The sequence below is a fragment of the Notechis scutatus genome, chromosome 13 (assembly GCF_049901735.1).
Source record: "Notechis scutatus isolate UNSWTSFEM ecotype Mainland chromosome 13, rNotScu1.2, whole genome shotgun sequence".
NCBI classification, from domain to species: domain Eukaryota; kingdom Metazoa; phylum Chordata; class Lepidosauria; order Squamata; family Elapidae; genus Notechis; species Notechis scutatus.
The window spans coordinates 6,943,452-6,967,300 of NC_142021.1; the positions used below are offsets into that span (position 1 = coordinate 6,943,452).

The 23,849-nt window shown below is 44.2% G+C and overlaps 1 protein-coding gene across 1 annotated transcript; it reads left to right on the top strand.

Annotated features, from left to right (window-relative positions):
- Positions 1-1,926: 1,926 nt before the first annotated feature.
- Positions 1,927-22,657, top strand: TOP3B (DNA topoisomerase III beta). Its single transcript, XM_087942438.1, is given in 20 exon segments — positions 1,927-2,278; positions 4,336-4,454; positions 5,747-5,878; positions 7,362-7,468; positions 7,822-7,896; positions 8,980-9,176; positions 10,243-10,399; positions 11,031-11,144; positions 12,446-12,536; positions 13,323-13,477; positions 15,441-15,546; positions 15,942-16,088; positions 16,912-17,085; positions 18,411-18,539; positions 19,360-19,509; positions 20,207-20,307; positions 21,193-21,245; positions 21,247-21,392; positions 22,115-22,279; positions 22,282-22,657. Coding segments are annotated over 19 exon segments (2,586 nt in total). The 5' UTR covers positions 1,927-2,278; positions 4,336-4,384; the 3' UTR covers positions 22,599-22,657.
- The last annotated feature ends 1,192 nt before the right edge of the window (positions 22,658-23,849 follow it).

Here is a 23,849-nt window from a genome sequence, read left to right on the forward strand (position 1 = left end):
GACCTAGGAACTGTTCAGGTAGCGTCGGAGGATATAAGCTGTTCCAAGTAGGGTAGTTTTTTTTATAGAATCAGGGTATTCAAGTCTGATAAATTCAGGATTTCCCAATAGCGAGGCAGCCCTTTAGGTATTGCTCCAAGGGCTCCAATTACAATTGGGATAAGACACGATTCTTTTTCCAAAGTTGCTCAACTTCAATTTGTAAGTCCCGATACTTTGTGATTATTTTCTTGCTGTGTGTCTACAATTCGTGCATCACCAGGTATTGCAATGTCAATGAACCAAACCCTTTTATATTATTATTATTATTATTATTATTATTATTATTATTATTATTATTATTATTATTATTATTATTATTATTATTATTATTATAAACAGTGTAAACAGCAAATGAGATAACTATGCTGCGTTTCTTATCACAAATCACTAGTCGAACACTTCCTAAGCATTTAGGACTGCGGGATGTATCGGCAGATTATGTGAGCAGATCCCAGTAAGGTGGCCTTCTGCAGCTGACCAATGGTGATCTTGTCAGCGCCAATTGCTTTCAAGTGCTTGCCTAGGTCTTTAGGCACAGCAGCACCCAGTGTGCCCAGTACCACTGGAACCACCTGCACTGGTTTATGCCAGAGTCTCTGCAGTTCGATTCTCAAGTCCTGATATCTGGTGATTTTTTTTTTTCAAGTTGTTTCTCGTCGATTCTGCTGTCACCAGGTATGGCAATGTCGATGAGCCACACATCATCATCTTCATCATCTCTTTTATTCATTAAGCATGAAACTCAGTCAATTGAACATTTAAAAATGTATCAAAAATATAACGGTCTGGCGCTAACAGTTGATACGGGTTGTTGCCAGCATTCTAGGTATCAACCAAGTAGTTTCCTTAAGATGTACTATTATTATTATTGTTGTTGTTAGTTTAATTTTTTCGCCGCTGTCTCTCTCTCTCTCTCTCTCTCTCTCACACACACACACACACACACACACACACACACACGCACTTTAATTGCACGCGCCCTTTCCAGGTAAGAAATAAATGAAGCTGGGATCAGAGACTCTTCTTCCCGCCAGGTTTGGAACGAACGCCTCGCCGGGCGAAAGGATGCTGCGTCTCCATGGCAACGCGCGCGGAGGACCAGCCGGCAGGAGGGGATACCAGAAGCCGGAGAGCATCTCCGGCCGGCTCGGGGAAAAAGGCGGAGGCGGAGGCGGCGCTGGGCTTCGGCCTGACCCGGCAGTGGAAGCGGCGGAGAAGGCGGCGTCGGAGGCCACCTCCTCTTCCTTCTCCTCCGCCTCCTTAAACCCGCTCTTGGGCTCCGCCTCGCTGGCGTGCATTGAACCAGCGGAGCAAAGCTGGCGGGGGTGCCCCTCTCGGGCTTGGGGAGGGGGCTCCGAATCCAGCGGGGAGCCGCCTTCCCTTGCGCACACCTGTCCTTGCACGTTGCAGGGAGGTGAGCGAGCGAGCGAGCGAGCGAGCCTGCCTTTGCACCTTTCCCACGACTGGTTGGTTGGCTTTCCCACGAGAGACACGCGTCCCCGCGAGTGTACACACCTGTCCTTGCACGTTGCAGAGAGGTGAGCGAGCGAGCCTGCCTGCCTTTGCACCTTTCCACGACTGGTTGGTTGGCTTTCCCACGAGAGACACGCGTCCCCGCGAGTGTACACACCTGTCCTTGCACGTTGCAGGGAGGTGAGCGAGCGAGCCTGCCTGCCTTTGCACCTTTCCCACGACTGGTTGGTTGGCTTTCCCACGAGAGACACGCGTCCCCGCGAGTGTACACACCTGTCCTTGCACGTTGCAGGGAGGTGAGCGAGCGAGCGAGCCTGCCTGCCTTGCACCTTTCCCACGACTGGTTGGTTGGCTTTCCCACGAGAGACACGCGTCCCCGCGAGTGTACACACCTGTCCTTGCACGTTGCAGAGAGGTGAGCGAGCGAGCCTGCCTGCCTTTGCACCTTTCCCACGACTGGTTGGTTGGCTTTCCCACGAGAGACACGCGTCCCCCGAGTGTACACACCTGTCCTTGCACGTTGCAGGGAGGTGAGCGAGCGAGCCTGCCTGCCTTTGCACCTTTCCCACGACTGGTTGGTTGGCTTTCCCACGAGAGACACGCGTCCTCGAGTGTACACACCTGTCCTTGCACGTTGCAGGGAGGTGAGCGAGCGAGCGAGCCTGCCTGCCTTTGCACCTTCCCCACGACTGGTTGGTTGGCTTTCCCACGAGAGACACGCGTCCCGCGAGTGTACACACCTGTCCTTGCACGTTGCAGGGAGGTGAGCGAGCGAGCGAGCCTGCCTGCCTTTGCACCTTTCCCACGACTGGTTGGTTGGCTTTCCCACGAGAGACACGCGTCCCCACGAGTGGGGTAGCTCAGGTGGGGTGGTGGGGCGGGACTCCGAAGGGGGAGAGCGGGATCTGTGCGCGAGAGCAATTCTTGCAGAATTAAATCTTTCTCCGAATGTTGCTCAGGTTTGATCTCTGGCTTCTGAATCCTTTTTTTTTTTAAATAAACAAGCAAACCTTATTTATTAGGATTTTACAAATCTATAAAACGTAAAAATTAAGCTGGAGAAAAGGACACTAGAAAAGAAGGAATTAAAAAAGAAAAAGAAAATTGTAGATATGCCCTTTTCCCCCCATGGAATGATTGGCATCTTATTTTTTGTTCTCTCCTTCCTTTTAACCGTTTTTAATTCTCACCCGGTTCCTGGATTGTAATGGAGAGGAATTGGCAAAAACCTTGGTGATGGCCTATTTTATTCTAAACCAGAGTTGTAGCTGGACCAATGTGCAAGCAATAAATTTTGTAGGGCTTTCTTGGTTTGTGGCAGTTTGATGTCTGTCGCCAAATCTCCAATGCTTGGAAGATTTTTGATGCTGGTGAAATTGATCATAGGCTCTTCTTTTGCCTATTGACATTTATATAAAAAAAAATTATCAAAACAATTCCTAACAAATAACTAACATTTCTAACTAACATAATTCAATAGACATTATTTGGGCAGTGTGATATGTAAAGATCCTACAATAACTTTTGCCGTAGCTGTATTTCTAATTGTAGCCTGGGGAATTCACGCTTTATTAATAGCAAAGCTATTAATTTTTTTTATTACCTATGGTTATGCTTTGTTTTTTTGTCTGAACTGGATCTGTAACCTAGTTAATGCTTATTCCAGAACAAAAATGGCCCCAGTATAGGATAAACCTGGGCTAAACTGTGTGAGGCTTGCTGTGTTAGTGAGAATGCAGATATCGTGTGAATGTTTAGTAGCTTAATCCTAACATAAAATAGAAGTAGCCATCCATTAATAATGGCGAGTCATTGAGAATACAGGTTTAATATATTATGATAATGGTGATGATAGTTGGTTGCAGTCAGCCAGATGTTCAGACTGGATTGGCATTTTTATCCCCCCATCGAGTCTTCCAAGGACCTGGATTAGACAGATGTTGTTTGATGGTGTCAAAACTATTCTTTTGTAGTTGTGGGGATTCAAGTGGTGTTCCAGATGTTTGAGATCGCATCCGGGGCACCTCTATTATTATTGTGCTTGGTTGCACAGCCAGCCAGATGTTTAGACCTTTTTTTTTTATAAGTGGCATTTTTATCCACCTATCAAGTCTTTCTCAAGGACCTGGAATTGGCATATGTGGATGTCAGATGGTGTTAAAGAAATCACAGGATGTCAGCTGTTCCAAATCAAGCTGCCTTTTGCAATTGACTGATGGATTTTGTCAATGCCGGTGGTGTTCAAGTGGTGCCTGGGATTGCACCCAAGGCACCTATGATTATTAATATTATCTTTGAACCAGTCATAAGCTACTTTATTGAATGGTTTTATAACTTTGAATGATGGTTAAATGGTTGGAAGTGAAGGTCTCGCTGAACAATATAGAATTATGTCTTGGAAAGTGTTTATACCCAATAAACATTTGGACACTAAATCTGGCAAATTATACTGGAAGAGAGTTTTCAAAAAGGATAGGTTAGGCACCAGGTGGGCAGATGTTCTGGGCAAGCAAACAGAGAGTCGCTTTGGTCTCGTGGTAAAGGCAGCAGGCTAGAAAATAAGAGACCGTGAGTTAAAATCCTGCCTTAGCTAGGAAAGCCAGTTGGGTAACTTTGGCCCATTCGCCAGGAGACAGTGAGTTCTAGTGCTGCCTTAGCCAGGAAAGCCAGCTGGGTGACTTGTTGTGTATGTTCACTACCTTGTGTTTGTAAAAATAATAAAAATGGGATACAAATAAATAAACTGAGAAGAGAAGCTGAATTGTTCAGCCCACCTTTCCAAAGTGATCCAATAATGTTGTTATTATTTTTCTTGTTTAGGTTGAACTATTTTCTTTCAATGTGAAGGCTTCATCACCATTCTCTGAAGATGAAGATAGTCCTTATGGTAGCCGAGAAGCCCTCTCTGGCTCAGTCCATCGCCAAAATCCTTTCAAGAGGTTTGGACAAAAAAAAATGATACTCTGTTAATGTTAATTACAATTTTGAATGTCAATATTCCAAGCATTACTCACTCATTCATTCATTCAAATTAAATATAACGTCTAAGCATATTTTTTTTGTAAATTTTTTATTTTATTTTATACAATCCATCTTCTGTTTAAACAGTGTGCCATACAAATATCTTGTGCAACAATTACATAACAATTACAGTTTATACAATTAACAGATTTAACAGATAATCAAAGTTGGAAGAGACCTTGTAGGTCATCTAGTCCAACCCCCTGCCCATATTCATTGCTTGGTTTTAATACTCTTCTTACTTAATACGAATCTACATAATATATCTAATTCTAAGTATATTGGTAATGTGTAAGTATAAGGTCTATTTACCCATGTAGCATGGCAGTATTATCCTTCTCCTCTTTTCTACTACCTTCTCTTACTGGCATTGTTATGATTACACTATTATTACCCTGTTGTTTTGCATATAAACGGAGAGCTTTTGTGCCTGAGACAAATTCTTCGTGTGTCTAATCACACTTGGCCAAATAAAAGTGTTATATTTCTATTTCTATAGCCACCCATCTTAATCAATGACTCTGGGTAGCTTCCAATTTAAAAAATAGCTTACTGTGAAAATACTAAAAACATTTTAAAACAATAACAACCACAGAAACTATCAATATATAAATATAATTATTTGGCTTTTATTCAAAATTAAATATGATGAACGTACAATAAATCAAAACATTAATACAATGTTAATAGCAAGTCATTTGCCTTAAAATCGAATCCATTATCGTTGTTTTGATTTTAAGGTAATTTGATGTATGACTTGATGTATGTGCTTATCTTTTTTTTTTTCATTTTGCTTTTTTCTTAAAAAATCTCTCTTAATTATTGGGAGTTAACATGTCCGGCACTGCCTGGATGTAGCCAACTCTTCCTTGTCACCCTTGACCCTGGTTTTCCCCCACCCCCTGGGTGCATCGTAATTCATATTCTCCAATGGGACACATCCATAGCCAAGAGCCATCCATCTTGCTCTCCAGTTAGAATTTTACGTGGCAGAAACTTCAGTCACCTAGTTACAATCTCTGAAAAACTATTTATGGAATGCACTTTCAATTTCCAAGCAAACTCCTTTCCCCCCTCCCTTTCTGTTGGCAACTCTAAAAAGACCATAGAAATATTTTATGAGTTGGCATTGTAAACTTGAAAGGATGTTTGTAAAATCTGGCCTGTTTTGTGGTGCAATATCGTTGTTGTTTTTTCCCCGCCGCTGTAGGAAACATGTCATCTCGCAAAGGATTAAACGGGGCGTGTTCTGTCCATGAATTCACTGGTCCTTTCATTGGACAAACTGTCCACTTCAAGATGACGTCCGTATGTGGTCATGTGATGACGCTGGATTTTATAGGTAAAATAATCATTGTTGGCTATTTTCTTCCACTTTGCTGTAAGCTGAAAGCAAGAAAGATGCAACGCAGGGCCGTTGAAGGGAATGTCAACCCCCAACGCTTTAAAAGTAGATGATCCTCGACTTACGACCACAATAGAGCCCCAAATTTATGTTGCTAAGTGAAACATGTGTTGAGTTTTATCCCATGTGACGACTTTCCTTGCTCCAGTTTTGAAGTGAATCATTGCCTTGGTTAAGTTAGTAACAGGGTTGTTAAGGGACTTCCCCATTGACTTGGCTGGTCTGAAGTTTGCAAAAAACTGACCACATGACAAGAGGACATTGCAACCGTCATAAGTACGAACCACTTGCCAAGCACCTGAATTTTGACAAAGCGACCATGAGGATGCAGCTACATTGTAAGTGTGAGAAATGGCCCTAAGTCCCTTTTTTCAATGCTGTTGTAACTTTGAACGGTCATTAAATGAATGGTTGCAAGGCAAGGACTATCGGTATTCAGGCTACAGAGCGCAGTTTATCAGAAGCCCATGACTTCACAATTAATTTGCCAGAATAGAAATAGAATACAATACAATACAATACAATATGAACAAATAGAAATAGAATACAATACAGTACAATACGAATGAATAGAAATAGAATAGGAATACAATACAATACAATACGAATGAATAGAAATAGAATAGGAATAGGAATAGAAATAGAAATACAATACAATACAATACCATACAATACAAATGAATAGAAATAGAATAGAATACAATATGAATGAATTGAAATAGAATAGGAATAGGAATAGAATAGAATAGAATAGAATACATTATGAATGAATAGAAATAGAATAGAAATAGAAATACAATACAATACCATACAATACAAATGAATAGAAACAGAATAGAATAGAATACAATATGAATGAATAGAAATTGAATAGAATAGAATACAATATGAATGAATTGAAATAGAAATACAATACAATACAATATGAATGAATAGAAATAGAAATACAATACAATACAATATGAATGAATAGAAATAGAAATAGAAATACAATACAATAGAATAGAAATAGAATAGAATAGAATAGAATAGAATAGAATAGAAGAGTTGGAAGGGACCTTGGAGGTCTTCTAGTCCAACCCCCTGCTTTGGCAGGAAACCCTATACCATTTCAGACAAATGGTTATCCAACATCTTTTAAAAAAACTTCCAGTTTTGGAGCATTCACAACTTCTGGAGGCAAGGAGTTCCACTGATTAATTGTTCTCACTGCCGGCAAATTCCTCCTTAGTTCTAACTTGCTTCTCTTAGTTTTCTTAGTTAGTTTCCATCCGTTGCTTCTTGTCTTGCCTTCAGGTGCCTTAGAGAATAGCTTGACTCCTTCTTCTTTGGGGCAGCCCCTGAAATAAATATTATTCTAATTCTTTACAAAGGTGATGATGATGATGATGATGATTGTTCTGTTATCCGTCCTTTTTAGGAAAATACAACAACTGGGATAAAGTTGACCCCGCTGAGCTTTTTAGTAAAGCGCCAACCGAAAAGAAAGAAGCCAACCCAAAACTAAACATGGTGAAATTCTTACAGGTAATGAACTCTTTGGAATTTGCTCAGGAAATTTAAGTATTGATTGACCTGATCGGGAGAGCCACGTTGATCATATTAGACCTGTCTGCACCAACAAGCAAAACCCCACCTGGGGGATGCAAGTAGCACCCAAAACCATGTCCCCTCGGTCCTGCGGAAAATCTTTCCCACGGAACCGGTCCCTGGTGCCCAAAACATTGTGGGCCACTGACTTAGGGGGTCCATTCCATTCAGCCGTCCAAATTGGTAGAAATTCTCAAAAAATGGGATCTCAAGGGTTTGCCACGTACCAAACTGGATAGGCCATTGAACAGTGAATGAAATGTATCTTTTCTTTGATTTTTTTTTTTCAGGTGGAAGGGAGAGGATGCGATTACATTGTTCTGTGGCTAGATTGCGACAAGGAAGGTGAAAACATATGCTTTGAGGTATATCGCATTATCATTTTCTTTTAACGACCCCATAATCCCTGACATCGGGGTGGAGTCTGGGCAACCGAATGAAGCTGAGTGTTTTCTGGCCGGATGCCCTTCCTGTCACCAATGCAGAGTCTTGTTCAGCAGATATATTCTCATTGTGCCCAGAGAGAGAAATATCTGGCTCTACCTAGGATCGAACTCGCAGCCTCCTGTTTGTGAGGCGAGAGCTCCAACTTCGAGGTATATGTCTCATGACCCAAGTGTAACATTTCCCTCAGTTTAACCAGGTTGAGCATCCGACAAGCACGCCGCTAGCCAAATAACGAAATCTTGGCCACGGGGATGCTTCGTTTAGCGACCGTTGAAAGTTACAACGGCACCGAAAAAAGTGACGCAATGACCGGTTTTCACACTTACGACCGCTGAAGCATCCCCCGTGGTCACACGATCAAAATTTGGGCACTGGCACATATGAGAGTCGCGCTGTCCGCCATCATGTGGTTTCCACTTGGGACCTTCCCAGCCAGCTTTCGACAAGCCAAGTCAATGGGGGGGAGGGGGGAAGCCAGATTTGCTTAACGACCACATGATTCACTTAACAACTGCACTGTGTCAGGGCTCCAACAAATCCACCCCCATTCAAATCATAAGTCTCTAGTCCCATCTCTCAGATTTAAAAAAATGATTTATTAGGAGTGATCATGTCGGCGTTAGCTGGGTGCAGCCGACACTAAAATACATAATTCCCTCACCCCCTGGATGTATATTCTCCAATGGGACACATCCATAGCCAAGAGTCATCGATCATGCTCTCCAGTAATATTCTTGTGTGCCAGAAGCTTCGGCTGCCTAGCAATTATCTGAGGCATTTAAGGAATGCACTGCTTTCCTCCACTCCTTTTCTGCTGGTAACTAAAAAGACCAAAGGTGTATTTTTTTAGTTGACACACGGATTGACTTAAAGGGTGGCAAAAAGAGGCCGTACAAGGAGGCAGAACTCAAGAACCGCCACGCTTAGCAACAGAAATGTTGGGCCCATTGTTGGGCACATAAGCTGAGGACTCCCTGCACCCTACACATTTGGCTTCCTAGGTGCTGGATGCAACCCTCCCCGTGATGAATAAACCTCGTGGGGGCGAGAAGACGACCTACCGAGCCAAATTCAGCTCCATCACTGACACGGATATTTGCAACGCCATGAACCAGTTGGGTGAACCCAACCACAATGAAGCTCTCTCGGTGGACGCACGCCAAGAGTTAGACCTGAGGATCGGCTGTGCGTTTACAAGGTTTGTAACCGGATAGCTTGGCTTATTTTCCTGGGCCTTTCGTGGAGGACTGGTTTGGGCCATTCCACGCCCCTCTTTAATCACATTATAGAATAGAATGTAGAATTGGAAGAGACCTTTGAGGTCTTCAAGTCCAGCCCCCTGCTCCAAACAGGGGGACCCAATACAATTTCAGATAGGTGTCCAGTCTCTTCTTAAAAGCCTCCAGTGTTGGAGAATTGACAACTTCTAGAGGCAAGTCATTCCACTGGCTAATTGTTCTGACTGTCAGAAATTTTTCCTTAGTTCAAGGTTGCTTCACTCCTTGGTTAATTTCCACCCGTTGCTTCTTGTCCTGCCTTCAGGTGCTTTGGAGAATAGCTTGACTCCCTCTTCTTTGGGGCAGCCCCTGAGATATTGGAAGACTGCTATCATATCCCCTCTAGTGCCAGTGGTCGGATTCAATTTTTTTTACTACCGGTTCTGTGGGCGTGGCTTGAAGGGCACGGCAGAGGAAGGAAACCACAAAATCCCCCTTCCCTCCCCACCCCACTAGCCTGCTTTCCAGCTCCGTTCTCCTGTGCAGGGCAACCACGAAAGACCCAGCTGATCAGCTGGAACTCAATGGGAGGCAGAGAAAAGATGGGGTTGGCAAGGGCCGGTCAGAGGCGGCATTGGCCGGTTCTCCGAACTACTCAAAATTTCCGCTACTGGGTTCTCCAGAACTGGTCAGAACCTGCTGAATACCCACCTCTGCTCTAGTCCTTTTTTCAACTAAATTAAATGTGCCCAGTTCCTGCAACCGCTCTTCGTAGGTTTTAGCCTCCAGTCCCCTAATCATCTTTGTTGCTCTTCTCTGCACCCTTTTCTAGAGTTCTCAACATCTTTTTGAAGGTGTAGTGAGCAGAACTGGGTGAAGTATTCCGAGGGTGGTCTTACTAAGGCTTTATAAAGCAGTACTACAACTTAATGAGATCTTGATTCTAATCCCTCCGATGATTCAACCTTGGACTGTGTTGGCTTCTTTGGGCAGCTGTTGCATATTGTTCCTCTTATTTTCTTTTCCGTTCTCTATTTATTCCTACAGGTTTCAGACAAAATATTTCCAGGGTAAATACGGCAATTTAGACAGTTCGCTGATCTCCTTTGGACCTTGTCAGACGCCCACGCTGGGGTTTTGTGTGGAGCGCCATGATAAAATCCAGTCGTTCAAACCTGAAACCTACTGGGTGTTGCAAGCCAAGGTAATCTCTGCCTGCTTGGGGCTGGACTAGAACAGGGGTTTGCCAACCTTTTGGACCTCAGGGACCACCAAACTCATAATTTTAAATCCCGCAGACCAGAGACCCTAGGAAAACCCCCCAAAAGCCTGCAGGAAAATCCCCCACCCCATTTTCCTACCGACTGATCATTCTTTATTTGGGATTGCAGGATACCATCTCCAGCTTCGTTCTCAGGGGGAGACAGAGAGAGAGTGAGGGAGAGACTTTTAGCTTCATGCAAGGAAAGCAGCAGAAGTCGCAGAAGTCTTTCTTTCTCTTCCCCCGAACTCCGCCAGAAACGAGTCTTTGCCGGCGCAGCCTCTTGGAGCAGGATGCCTTGCAGGGACCCAAAGACTCATTTCTGGCGGATTTTGGGGCAGAGAAAGAACGGCCGTGATTCACTTAATGAATGGGGCAAGAAAGTTGGTAAAATGGGGTGAAACTCACTTCCCAAACGTTTCACTTAAGAACAGAAATGTTGGGCCTCCATTGGAGTTGTAAGGTCGAGGACCGTTGGGATGTAGCTCAAACGAGAATATCTCCGCAAATCCTGACAGAAGAACTTGAGATGCACTTGGTATTTTGTTTTTTCTAAATATTTTATTCTTATCAGGTTATTCCTGAAAAAGACAGTTGTTTGACCCTGGAGTGGGACAGAGTGAGGATCTTTGACCGAGAAATTGCTCAGATGTTTTTGAACCTAACAAAAATGGCAAAGGAAGCCAAGGTAAGACTATGTTAGCGTTGTCTTAGAAAGGCCACACCTAGAATACTGCATCCAGTGTTGGTCACCACACGATAAAAAAGAGGTTGAGACTCTAGAAAAAGTGCAGAGAAGAGCCACAAAGATGATTAGAGGACTGGAGACTAAAACATACGATGAACGGTTGCAGGAACTGGGCATGGCTAGTCTAGGGAAGAGAAAGGACCAGGGGAGACATGATAGCAGTATTCCAATATTTGAGGGGCTGCCACAGAGAGGAGGAAGGGGTTAAGCTATTTTCCAAGGCACCCAAAGGCCAAACAAGGAATAATGGATGGAAACTGAACAAGGAGAGATTCAACCTGGAAATAAGGAGGAATTTTCTGACAGTGAGAACAATCAACCTATGGAACAGAGGTTGCCTCCAGAAGTTGTGGGAGCTTCATCACTGGAGGCTTTCAAGAAGAGATTGAACTGCCATCTGTCAGAAATGGTGCAGGGTCTCCTGCTTGGGCGGGGGTTTGGACTAGATGACCTACAAGGTCCTTTCCAATTCTGATTATCTGTTATCTGTAAAATAATTTGTGTTCCTTTCAGTGATAAATTTAATCTACCTTGTGCCTTGTGATAATATTGTTGTTTACATTTGATGCTTTAAAGCATTGAATCTAAATAGGTATACAGGAAGTCCTTGACTTACATTAGTTCATTTAGTGACCGTTCAAAGTTATGATGGCACTGAAAAAAGTGACTTATGACCGCTTTTCACACTTAACGACTTTTGTAGCATCTCCATGGTCATGGGAACAAAATTTGGATGCTTGGCAATTGATCTACGTGTTCCCTTTTTATGACCTCTGGTGGCCTAGAGATGGAGCTCTCACCTCACAATCAGGAGGCTGTGAGTTTGATCATAGGTAGAGGCTAATATTTGAGCAGGAGGTTGGATTAGATGACCTCCAAGGTCCCTTCCAACTCTGTTATTCTATGATCTGTGACCTTTTGACAAGCAACGTTAATGGGGCAGCCAGGTTAATTTCACAACCACGTTCCTAACTTAACCCCTCCAATGAGTCACTTAATAACGGTGGCAGAAAAGGTCATAAAAGGGGGCAAAATCCACTTAATGACGGTCTAGCTTAGCAACAGAAGTTTTGGGCTCAGTCATGGTTGTAAGTCCAGGACTCCCTGGATAGCAATGCATAGTTTGCTACCTTCCTCTTGCTGATGTAAAATTGGAGAGAATGACATTTAAATAATTTTTCCTAGAACTTGATTTATCTGGATAAAGTGGCTAAAGAACATCCTTTTTTTTTTTTTTGCAGGTAGAATCTGTGAGTAAAAAGGAGAAAGTGAAACAACGACCCCTCGCTCTTAATACGGTGGAAATGTTGCGGGTTGCCAGCGCTGCGTTGGGTAAATATGGCAGTATTCCTTTCTTTTAAAAAATAATAGCACTAGCCCTTAGATTTATATGCTGCTTCACAGTGCTTCACAGCCCTCTCTAAATGATTTACAGGTTCAGCCTCTTGGCCCCAACAATCTGGGGCCTTGGAAGGATGCAAGGCTGAGCCAACCTTGAGCCGGCCAGGATCGAACTGCTGGCAGTGGGCAGAGTCATCCTGCAATTCTGCATTTTAACCACTGCGCCACCACAGCTCTTGATAATCAACCAGAATAGAGCTGGAAGGGACCTTGGAGGTCTTCTAGTCCAACCCCCCTGCTTAGGCAGGAAACCCTATATCATGCCAGACAAGTGGCTGTCCCGTCTCTTTTTAAAAGCCTCCTGTGATGGAGTAGCCACAACTTCTGAAGACAGCCTGTTCCACTGAATAATTGTTTTAACTCTCAGGAAATTCCTCCTTAGTTCTAAGTTGCTTCTCTCCTTGATTAGTTTCCATCCGTTGCTTCTTGTCTTGCCTTCTGGTGCTTTGGAGAATAGCTTGACTCCCTCTTCTTTGGGGCAGCCCCTCAAATACTGCTATCATGTCACCCACTAGTCCTTCTTTTCTGGCCATACAGGAATTGGTTGCAGGAATTGGCCATACCCAATTCCTGCAACCGTGCGTGTATGTTTTTAAGTCCCTTCATCATTGTAGTTGCTCTTCTCTGAACTTCTTCCGAAGTATCTTTTGTGCGATGTGGTGACTATGGATTTGCAACCCTTTCCCCCCCCCAAAAAACCTGTTTTTTTATCTGTAGGAATGGGACCGCAGCATACGATGCAGATCGCTGAACGGCTCTATACCCAGGGCTACATTAGCTACCCTCGAACAGAAACGACCCACTATCCTGAAAATTTCGATTTGAAAGGGCCTTTGCGACAACAAGCGAATAATCCTTACTGGGCTGAAAACGTAAGTCATCGGCATTCACCTCGTTGCGAAAAGACGCTTCAAAATCAAGGCAGACCTACATTCACCGGGAGTCCTCGGCTTATGAGTGTTCGATCAGTGATCGTTTGCAATTCCAACAGACTTAATCTAGGGCAGTGGTCGCCAACCAGTGGGCTGGGGCTGGGGGTCCGCGAGAAAATTTTGGTGGTCTGCAGAGAAATGCCACCCCGCCCCCCAAAGCAATTAATCCAGGCTGTGCGGGAACACAAGGCTTGCGTCACTTGCATTGCAAACAAGAGGTAGTGAGGGGAGAGGGGAAAGGGTGGAACTTGCCCCCCACTTGCCTCACTTGGCCACCGGGCTGCTTCTTTCCACTTCTTTCTTCTTCTGCTTTTGGCTGCACACAGGAAAGCAGCAAAAGTCTTTCTTTCTCTCCCCCAAACTCCGCCAGAAATGAGTCTTTGGGACCCTGCAAGGCCTCCTGCTCCAAGAGGCTGCACCGGTGCGACTAGCAAAGACTCATTTCTGGTGGAGTTTGGGGGAGAGAAAGAAAGACTTCTGCTGCTTTCCTTGCATGAAGCCAAAAGTCTCTCTCCCTCTCCCCCGGAGAACGGAGCTGGAGACGGTATCCTGTGATCCCAAATAAAGAATGATCGATCGGTAGGAAAATGGGGTGGGGAATTTTCCTGCAGGCTTTTTGGGGGTTTTTCCCAGGGTCTCTGGTCCGCGGGATTTAAAATTATGAATTTGGTGGTCCCTGAGGTCCAAAACGTTGGCGACCCCTGACCTAGGGGGTACTTGCAATCTGCATTCAAATTTCGGATTTTCACCTCTCTGTGGTCACATTGACTGCACGTCGGGCCAACTTTTAGGAAAACTGCAATCATGTCTCCCCTAGTCCTTCTTTTCATTAGACTACGCATACCTTATTCCCGTCACTGTTGTCATATGTTTAGTTAGTCTCCAGCCCCCTAATCATGAATAATCAAACCAGGCAAAACGGCCTTGCACAGCTACCCTAGGTAGTAGGTCCACTCCCAAGTAAGTGTCAAATGTCAATAACACTTTTCAAATGCTTTGGTTAAGACCATAGTTGTAATATTGCATCCATTTGGTTGCCACGATATAAAAAGGATGTTGAAAACTTCTGGAAAGAGTGCAGAGAAGAGCAACAAAGATGATTAGGGGACTGGAGGCTAAAATATTTAAAGAACGGTTGCTGGAACTGGGTATGTCTAGTCTGATGAAAAGAAGGACTAAGGGTGACATGATAGCAGTCTTCCAATATCTCAGGGGCTGCCCCAAAGAAGAGGGAGTCAAGCTATTCTCCAAAGCACCTGAAAGCAGGACAAGAAGCAGCAAAGGATGGAAACTAATCAAGGAGAGAAGCAACCTAGAACTAAGGAGGAATTTCCTGACCGTGAGAACAATTAACCAGTGGAATCGCTAGAAGTTGTGGCTGCTCCATCACTGGAGGTTTTTAAGAAGAGATTGGATAACCATTTGTCTGAAGTGGTGTAGGGTTTCCTGCCTAGGCAGGGGGTTGGACTAGAAGACCTCCAAGGTCCCTTCCAACTCTGTTACCCTGTTCTGTTCCGTTATTTGTTTAGTCACCATTTAAAGTTACAATGGAACTGAAACAAGTGATTTATGACCATTTTTCTCACTTAACGACCGTTGCAGCATTCCCTGGTCACGTGATTAAATTCTTGGCGGCTGGCTCATATTTATGACGGTTGCAATGTCCCGGGGTCAGGTTGTTAACTGCAGTGATTCTCTTAACAACTGTGACAAGGGAAGGTGGTAAAATGGGGTAAAAACGACTCAGCAACTGTCTCGTTTAACAACAGAAATTTTGGGCTCCGTTCCGGTCGTCAGGCGAGTTATTATCTGTCGTTAACTTTCGTCTGCTCCAATCCACTTTTTGGTTCAGCCAGAGGCGGCCCCTGGCTCATGCAGGCTCTGTCTGTGGTTTTCTCCTAAGGTCAAAGCGTTGTTAGTGGAAGGCATCAACAGGCCACGGAAAGGCCACGACGCTGGAGATCACCCCCCCATCACCCCAATGAGAGCTGCCTCTGAAGCAGAATTAGGTGAGTGGTTATCCACGTTTGCAAATCCTCTTAACGTGAACTCAAAAGATCCCTTTATTAGGATGGCTGGCAGCCTCGGGCAAAAAAGGTTCTCGCGCAGGTTAACGGGTCTGTCCGACCGGAAAAGGAATATTTCTCTGCCTATTTATCTCCGTCCCTTGCCTTTAATCGCCAGAGCTGGGGTGGGGCTTCGCTAGTAGCGGTGGCTGTTCCTTCCCGAGGACCGGCCCATAGATTTCCACTGCTCTCCTCTCCTCTCTGCCTTCTGTGCATCCGTGCGTCAGGCACTGCACCCAGCTGTTCCTCCTCTTCCTCATCAGCCACCTCCAGACCTGGGGGCTGTTGACTCTCCACCTGAGGTCTGTTATAACAGCAGCACCTCTGTGTATTTCCAGGGGGTGATGGATGGAGGCTGTACGAGTACATTACAAGGCATTTTATCGCCACTATCAGTGCTGACTGCAAATACCTTCAAACTACTATTGCGTGCAGCGTCGCATCGGAACGCTTCACCTGCATAGGAAAGACGGTTCTTTCGCCAGGTAGGAAATGCTTCCTAGCAACTCAGTTGGGACAGATATTCTTTCTTTTTGTGATCTTTGTTTCTTCTTTCTTTCTTTTTTTCTTTCTCCTTCTCTTTTTCTTTCTCTTTCTTGCCTTTCTTTTTTCCTTCCTTCTCTTTATTTCTGTTTCTCTCCAACCTTTTTGTTTCTTACTTTTTCTTTCTTTTCTTTCTTCCTTTTCCTTCCTTCCCTTCCTTCCTTTCTCTCTCTCTTTTTATTTCTTTCTTTTCCTTCCTTCTTTCCTTCCTCTCTCTCTCTCTTTCTTTCTCTTTCCTTCCTTCTCTTTGTTTCTGTTTCTCTCCTACCATTTTGTTTCTTTTTCTTTCTTTTCTTTCTTCCTTTTCCTTCCTTCCTTCCCTTCCTTCCTTTCTCTCTCTCTCTTTATTTCTTTCTTTTCCTTCCCTCCTTCCTTCCTTCTTTCCTTTCTCTCTCTCTCTTTCTTTCTCTTTCCTTCCTTCTCTTTGTTTCTGTTTCTCTCCTACCTTTTTCTTTCTTTTTCTTTCTTTTCTTTCTTCCTTTTCCTTCCTTCCTTCTTTCCTTTCTCTCTCTCTCTTTTTTCTTTTTTTATTTATTTTCCTTCCCTCCTTCTTTCCTTCCTCTCTCTCTCTCCCTCTCTCCTTCCTTCTCTTTGTTTCTATTTCTTTCTTTTTCTTTCATTTCTTTCCTCCCTCCCTCCCTTGTTCTTTATAAACCTTGAAATACAAAAACGATGAAAAATATTACTAAGCTCTTTTTTAAAAAAAAAAAATCAGGTAAGATCAGTGCAGAATTACAACTTGCTCTTAAAAAAAATTCATCGCAGGGTTTACCGAAGTTATGCCTTGGCAAACTATTCCGTTGGAAGAGAGCCTGCCCACTTGTGACCGAGGAGACCTCTTCCCCGTGAGCGAAGTGAAGCTGTTGGAGAAGCAGACCTGCCCGCCCGATTATCTGACAGAAGCCGAACTCATCACGTTGATGGAAAAACATGGGATAGGTAGGGATGGTCCTTTCTGGTGGCACATTTAAGCATAAGGTGGTGGAAAGGAAATCCTCATCTTTCTTCAGATGATGGTCATCTCACGTTTCTTCCAAGGTTTACGAAGTGTGAAGAGGTGGTGATGGTCAGGTTGACTTGGAAGGATGGGTGTGATTCTGTGATGACCCAAAGGGGCGTGGAACAAGGGCAACACAGTCAGATAATCAGTAGGAGTCCCTTTTGTTAGCTCCAACTTTGCTCCCAATGTCCTGGTTACCTTCTTGGCTGGAGAAAAACTCCCCCAGGAACAGCCTTTGTCTGCAGAGAATCAAGTCCAAAACATGGTCAACACAAACTGTAATTATAAGTCCACTCAAGCCAAAATGAGGCAGTTAGTTTGACAGGGAAGGAGCAAGAATTCCAGAGGTGAAGGCAAAGCAATAACTCAACACGGTTGGGAAGACGCCAGGAACACAGATAAGCAAAGTCAACACAGGATAAACTCACATTTGTCCCAGCAGCTGCCATACTCAGCATTCCTCTCCTTTAAACTCTCTTCCCAGCTGTGGCTAATGAGGGGAATCAGGGCCCTTTCCTCCCCCGTAAGCCACCCAACCCACATAGCTCTCCTCTCCATTCCTCCCTGCGTGCCCCAGGATGAAGAGGGGGTGGGCCTGGGTCTTTCTCTGAACTCCCTCTCCCTTGTTCTACCTCTTCCCTGCTCTGCCCTTTGCCCTTCCCCAGTTTCCTCCACAGCCAACGGAGACACACTCCCACTCCCTGTCAACTGTTCGTCTTCCTCCTTGGATTCAGACTCCAACAGGGGCATGACAGATTAAGTGTGAGAAGAACAGCATTGTTCTTCCATTAATTCATTCACCGTGGTCATTCATATGTGGTGTGGCCAAGTTCTGGTTCCCAGAAGGTCCTTGAAACCATCACCAGAAGTTCTGGAGGGTAAATAACAACACGGAGAATTTGCTTTGAGGATCAAATCTAAATTTCCAAGTTTTGGAGACAAATATCCTTTCAGGTGTCTTGTAGGGAAGAGGGATCTAGTAACTCTCCAGATGCTGCTGAACACCTGTTCTATCTTCAGAGCTGGCCATGTTGATGAAGGTGTTTGGAACTTGTAGTTTGGCCGGATCCTGAGGGCCGCACCTTCAACGGCTTTCATTGTTGTGTCATGAAACCAGCCAACTTAGTTTCAGTCTGCCCCATCTTGTTAAATGGGCATAACCATGCAGCTTCCAGAATCATTTTCCTCCCCCCAGATCCTAGGGGAAAGACTTTGGAACGCACCGAAGGGCTGGATCAAACAATTAATCCTGTATTATTGTTAGGAACGGATGCCAGCATTCCTGTCCATATCAACAACATCTGCCAACGCAACTATGTCACTGTGGAAGGGGGCCGAAGACTGAAACCTACCAACCTGGGCATAGTTTTGGTGCATGGCTATTACAAAATAGGTAATGTGGCATTTTGTGGTGGTGGGAGGGGAGGACAACACTAGGGAAATTAAGGAGTAAATGTGCGTCTCAGGGCCAGTTTATTCGAAGGACCCTCTATCTGACATGGAAAAGTTCCATCTATTTTTCTTGGCAATGGAAGAGTCCTAGAATTCCCCAGATAGCATGCTTTAAGAGAGATGGACTTCAATTCCCAGAATTCCCCAGCCAGCATCTTTAAGATAGTAGACTTCAATTCCCAGAATTCCCCAGCCAGCATCTTTAAGATAGTAGACTTCAATTCCCAGAATTCCCTAGCCAGCATCTTTAAGATAGTAGACTTCCATTCCCAGAATTCCCCAGCCAGCATCTTTAAGATAGTAGACTTCAATTCCCAGAATTCCCCAGCCAGCATCTTTAAGACAGTAGACTTCCATTCCCAGAATTCCCCAGCCAGCATCTTTAAGATAGTAGACTTCCATTCCCAGAATTCCCCAGCTAGCGTGCTTTAAGAGAGATGGACTTCAATTCCCAGAGTTCCCCAGCCAGCATCTTTAAGATAGTAGACTTCAATTCCCAGAATTCCCCAGCCAGCATCTTTAAGATAGTAGACTTCAATTCCCAGAATTCCCCAGCCAGCATCTTTAAGACAGTAGACTTCCATTCCCAGAATTCCCCAGCCAGCATGATATCAACTTCATGGCTGGGGAATTCTGGGTCTCTTCTCCCAGAGATCTCTGCATTTTGGACAAATCCTGGATGCTTCTCCCAGGCTGACCTTTCTTTGAGCATCCCGCAGACTTTTAATCTATCTCATTTTTGCCTCTTCTGACCTGCTCAGATGTGGAGCTGGTGCTACCCACCATCCGTAGCGCGGTGGAAAAGCAGCTCAACCTGATTGCTCAAGGGAAAGCCAACTTCCACCAGGTGCTGGAACACACCTTGGACATCTTCAAGAGGAAGTTCCACTACTTTGTGGATTCCATCGCTGGTAGGTCTCCACTCCTCCCCTGGCTGGCGTTTTAGAATGTGCAAGTCGTTAGAAGGAAAAGAACGTGTGTGAGTCAGGGGTTTATACTGCTGGAGACCTAAGAATTCTGTTCTTTCCTCCTCCTCTTTCCCTCCCTACCTTTGTTTTACATTTTCGGTTGCTTTTTACTTGATTAAAATAGAGATATTTTTTTTTAAAGGAAGAATTTGCAGTCGTAACATGGGAGTTTGGGGAGAAATATTCATCCACCGAATCATAAGTTTCCTTATTAGCAATTGTCAAACGGTTCAGTGGCTTGTTATATCTGGTTATGAATATGAAAGAGTTATTATTATAGGATTGTACAGATATATATCTAAAGTGGATAAAATATAAATGTATAACAGCTATAGATCAGAAGGCTTCCTTCCTTCCTTCCTTCCTTCCTTCCTTCCTTCCTTCCTTCCTTCCTTCCTTCCTTCCTTCCTTCCTTCCTTCCTTCCTTCCTTCCTTCCCTTCCTTCCTCTCTCCTTTCTTTCATTTCTTTTCTATTTATTTGTCACCTTTTCTTATTTTTCTATTTTTCTCTAAATATGTATTATTTTTACTTTGCAAAGTAAAAATCTTTATATAAAATTGTTTTTTTTTTAAACAGAAAAGGTGATAGAGGTGCATATTTTCAAAACTACCTGACCTTTTTGTCCCACCTTCCCTCCAGGTATGGATGAGTTAATGGAAGTGTCTTTTTCACCTCTGGCTGCCACAGGGAAGCCACTCTCCCGATGCGGCAAATGTCATCGTTTTATGAAATACATCCAGGTAAAGAAAATCTGGAGTTTAAGCCAACGTATGGAAAGAAATCTGTGATGGGATTTTTTTTTAATGGTTGCATGCATTTTTTTAATGTATTTATGGGCAGCTTCCTTGTATTTATTGTTTAAATGTAGCACAGGTAATCCTTGATTTAGAAATGGTAAAATGATCTGTTTGTTAAGGAGGAAACTACAATCTCTCTATATAAAAGCGAAATACCACTCACGCATCATCACAAAATCTGCAGAACCGTAAAGCCTTGAACTTGAAATTTGGCACGTATGTTCCTCTTGGCTTCTAGGTGCTCGCTAAGAAAATATTTTGTGAAATGACCATCAGAGCATTTAGAGTATTTCCTATATTATTATTAACACGCTCTGATGCTAAGGAGTTCTACTCCCCTTCCCCACCTGAAAAGAAATCTCTTCCAAATGCAAAACACAAGCAGAGGAGAGGAGTTTCAGTTTCAGTTTCACGGGACCAAGAGGCTTTAGTAGAGAACAGTTGAGCTAAGCCACGCCCAGGCTCCTTGCTGTCTCCTTGCTCACACAGCAAATACTCTTTCACTTTCCAAACAGCCCTTAACTCTCTCATACTGACAGGACGCTAGCCAGATGAATATGGATGGATGCTGGTAGGCAGAGGCAGAATTTTTCCCCACCTTATTTTCCTCCCCAAAAACTAAGCCCGACCACATAGTTTCGTAGCGAATCACGGTTATCCAGCTAGTTGTTTTTATAAAAGACTAAATATCCTTTATGGACTTTTTGTTTTTTAACTAAAAATGGAGTCTAAATGAAATGGTCATTTCAGGATCAGATGGGAACTGGCTTCTCCAGAAACTATTCTCTGCAAAGTTTTGAGCTTTATCCTGTGTTTCTTGTGTTTTAGGCCAAGCCAAGCCGTCTCCACTGCTCGCACTGCGACGAGACCTACAGCCTCCCAGAACGGGACGATCAAACTCTACAAAGAGTTGCGATGCCCCCTGGATGATTTTGAGCTGGTGCTGTGGTCTTCCGGTTCCAGGGGGAAGAGTTACCCCCTGTGCCCTTACTGTTACAATAACCCTCCTTTTAGGGATATGAAAAAAGGTGAGATTTCGCAGAAGGAGATATAAACGTGTATATGTATGGTACTCAGCTTTGTTCGGGTATTTTCCCACGCCATTATAGTGGCTCCAGAGGTTGTGGAGGAGGCTGGGGAAGGGCAGACGCCGGCTGAGCAGTCGGAGGAGGACCCAGGCCCATTCCCTCTCCATCCTAGGGCACGCAGGGAGGAGAGGATAAGGGAGAGACGTGGTCTATTCGGGAGGAGAGGGCCTTGATCCTCTTCATGGGCTGCAGCTGTAACAACTGAATAAGAGGACGGACATGCATACGGGCGAGCGCTGGAAACAAAGCATGGAAATATCTCTAGTTTATGGTCCCTCTCTGAGTTTGGCATCCTTCCCATATCTAGATGGCTCTATTCATAAGTGTGTTATCTGTGGACGTCCTCCAGCCCTTATCTTGCCTGGTTTGTGTTGTTTTTTTCCCTTCTTCTTGTAACTGTTTGTGGGGGAGTTTTTTGTCTTCTGTCAAGAATATTCAGAGCTTGGAAGCAAAGTGAAGGATTAAAAGGGCTTCATCTGTTTTCTGTGACTGTGTTTCTTTTGTATCCCACCCTGGGTCATCACAGTATCTATGAAAACCGGTCCTAAGTGACTTTATTTAGCGCCCTTGTAACTGAACAATCGCTCCGTGAACCGTTGTAAGTCGAGGACTACCTGTGTTTTAAAACCCAGCTTCTCTTCTTGCTCCCCCCCCCATTTCAGGAATGGGTTGCAACGAATGTACCCACCCCAACTGCCAACATTCGCTGAACCAGCTTGGCATCGGCCAGTGCGTCGAGTGCGAAAGTGGCGTGCTGGTGCTGGACCCCATCTCTGGGCCCAAGTGGAAAATGGCTTGCAACAAATGCAACGTGGTGGTGCATTTCTTCAAAACGCGCACAAGGTGCGGGTGTCGGCCGAGACCTGCGATGCCTGCGACGCTGCCCTGATGGACGTGGATTTCAACAAGGCCAAGTCGCCGCTGCCTGGCGGAGAGACCCAGCACGCCGGCTGCGTCTTTTGCGACGTGGTCTTCCAGGACCTGGTGGAATTGAAGCACGCGGCCATGAAGCACCCCATGCACCGGGGCGGGCAGGGGAAACGGCAGGGGCGAGGGAGGGGAGGCAAGGGCCGGCGGCTCGGGGGCCGGCAGCCTCCTAAGAAGCCGAAAGACAAGATGGCGGCCCTCGCGGCTTATTTTGTATGATTCACTGTTGTGCAGAAAGTGTTTCGTAATAAAATCCCCCCCCCCCCCCGAAGAAAGCTGCTTTCGGTTGGTTCTCCTTGGTTGTATTGTGTGGGAAGCCTCCCTCCCCCCTGAAGAATGAAATATTTTGGGAAATATTTTTTAAAAAGGCAGTATATTATATTTCCCCAATGGAGAAACGTATTTTTAGAGGCAGAAAGCAGCTACCCCCCCAGTTCTTTCTTCATAGCCCACAGCGGATGCCAGCCCTTCAGGAGATAAAAGAGCTTGTAAAAAGAGGAAGACAAACATCTAGATGGCTCTATTCATAAGTAAAGTTTATTATAGGACATTTACTGGGAAAGCTGAAAAGAATCATTTTGGTCCAAAGGTTTAAGGCATCAAATTAAAATGAGGGCATCCTCATTTATTGACCGGCTCATTTAGTGACCGTTTGCAGTTATGACGATGATGAAGACATACCTAACGGAAGCCCATCCTCAGGTTTATGACCTTCGCGGGACTGTAAAGCAAAGGAAAGCTGAAACGAGATTGTAAGCGCTGTCGTGGTTCCGTTTAGTGACGGCTTTGCTTAGCAGATGAGTTGCCCATTGATAAACCAGAAATGATGCCAGATTGATGCAGTCCACAAAAAAACCCCACACCCAAAATATGTTTCCATGCGGTGTACTGTGTAGAGAATTATGCCTTTTTTAATTATTATTAAAGGAGACCGCCCCCCGGAAACTCACTGGTATGCCCTCCAAAAGAAAAAGTTTTGCAACTGGGGATTAGAGAAATGTGCCTTATTTTTTATTTTTTTGCATTAAAAGACACCCTCAAGAAATCCACTGGTCTCCCCACTCCCCCAAAATAGGTTTGCATGGGGAGGGGGGGGGTTTAGAGAATCATGCCTTTTTTTTTTTGCATGAAAAGACACCCCCTAGGAAATCTACAGGTATCCCCTCTAAAATATTTTTTAAAAAAACATTTGCAAGGGGCTAGCAGTAGAGAGACATACCATCTATTTTTATTTTTATTTTTTTGTATTAAAGGACACCTCTAGGAAATCCTCCCGTCACCTTTCTAAGAGAAAAGATTTTTGCAGTGTGTGTGTGTATGTTAGACCTGTTTGTCTATCTCTATATTGTATCTCTATATATCTCTATCTGTCTGTCTGTCTATCTATCTATCTATCATCTATATATTATATTAATACCACCTATCATTTCTATATATATTATATCTTTAAAATCTATTTCTATATTATAT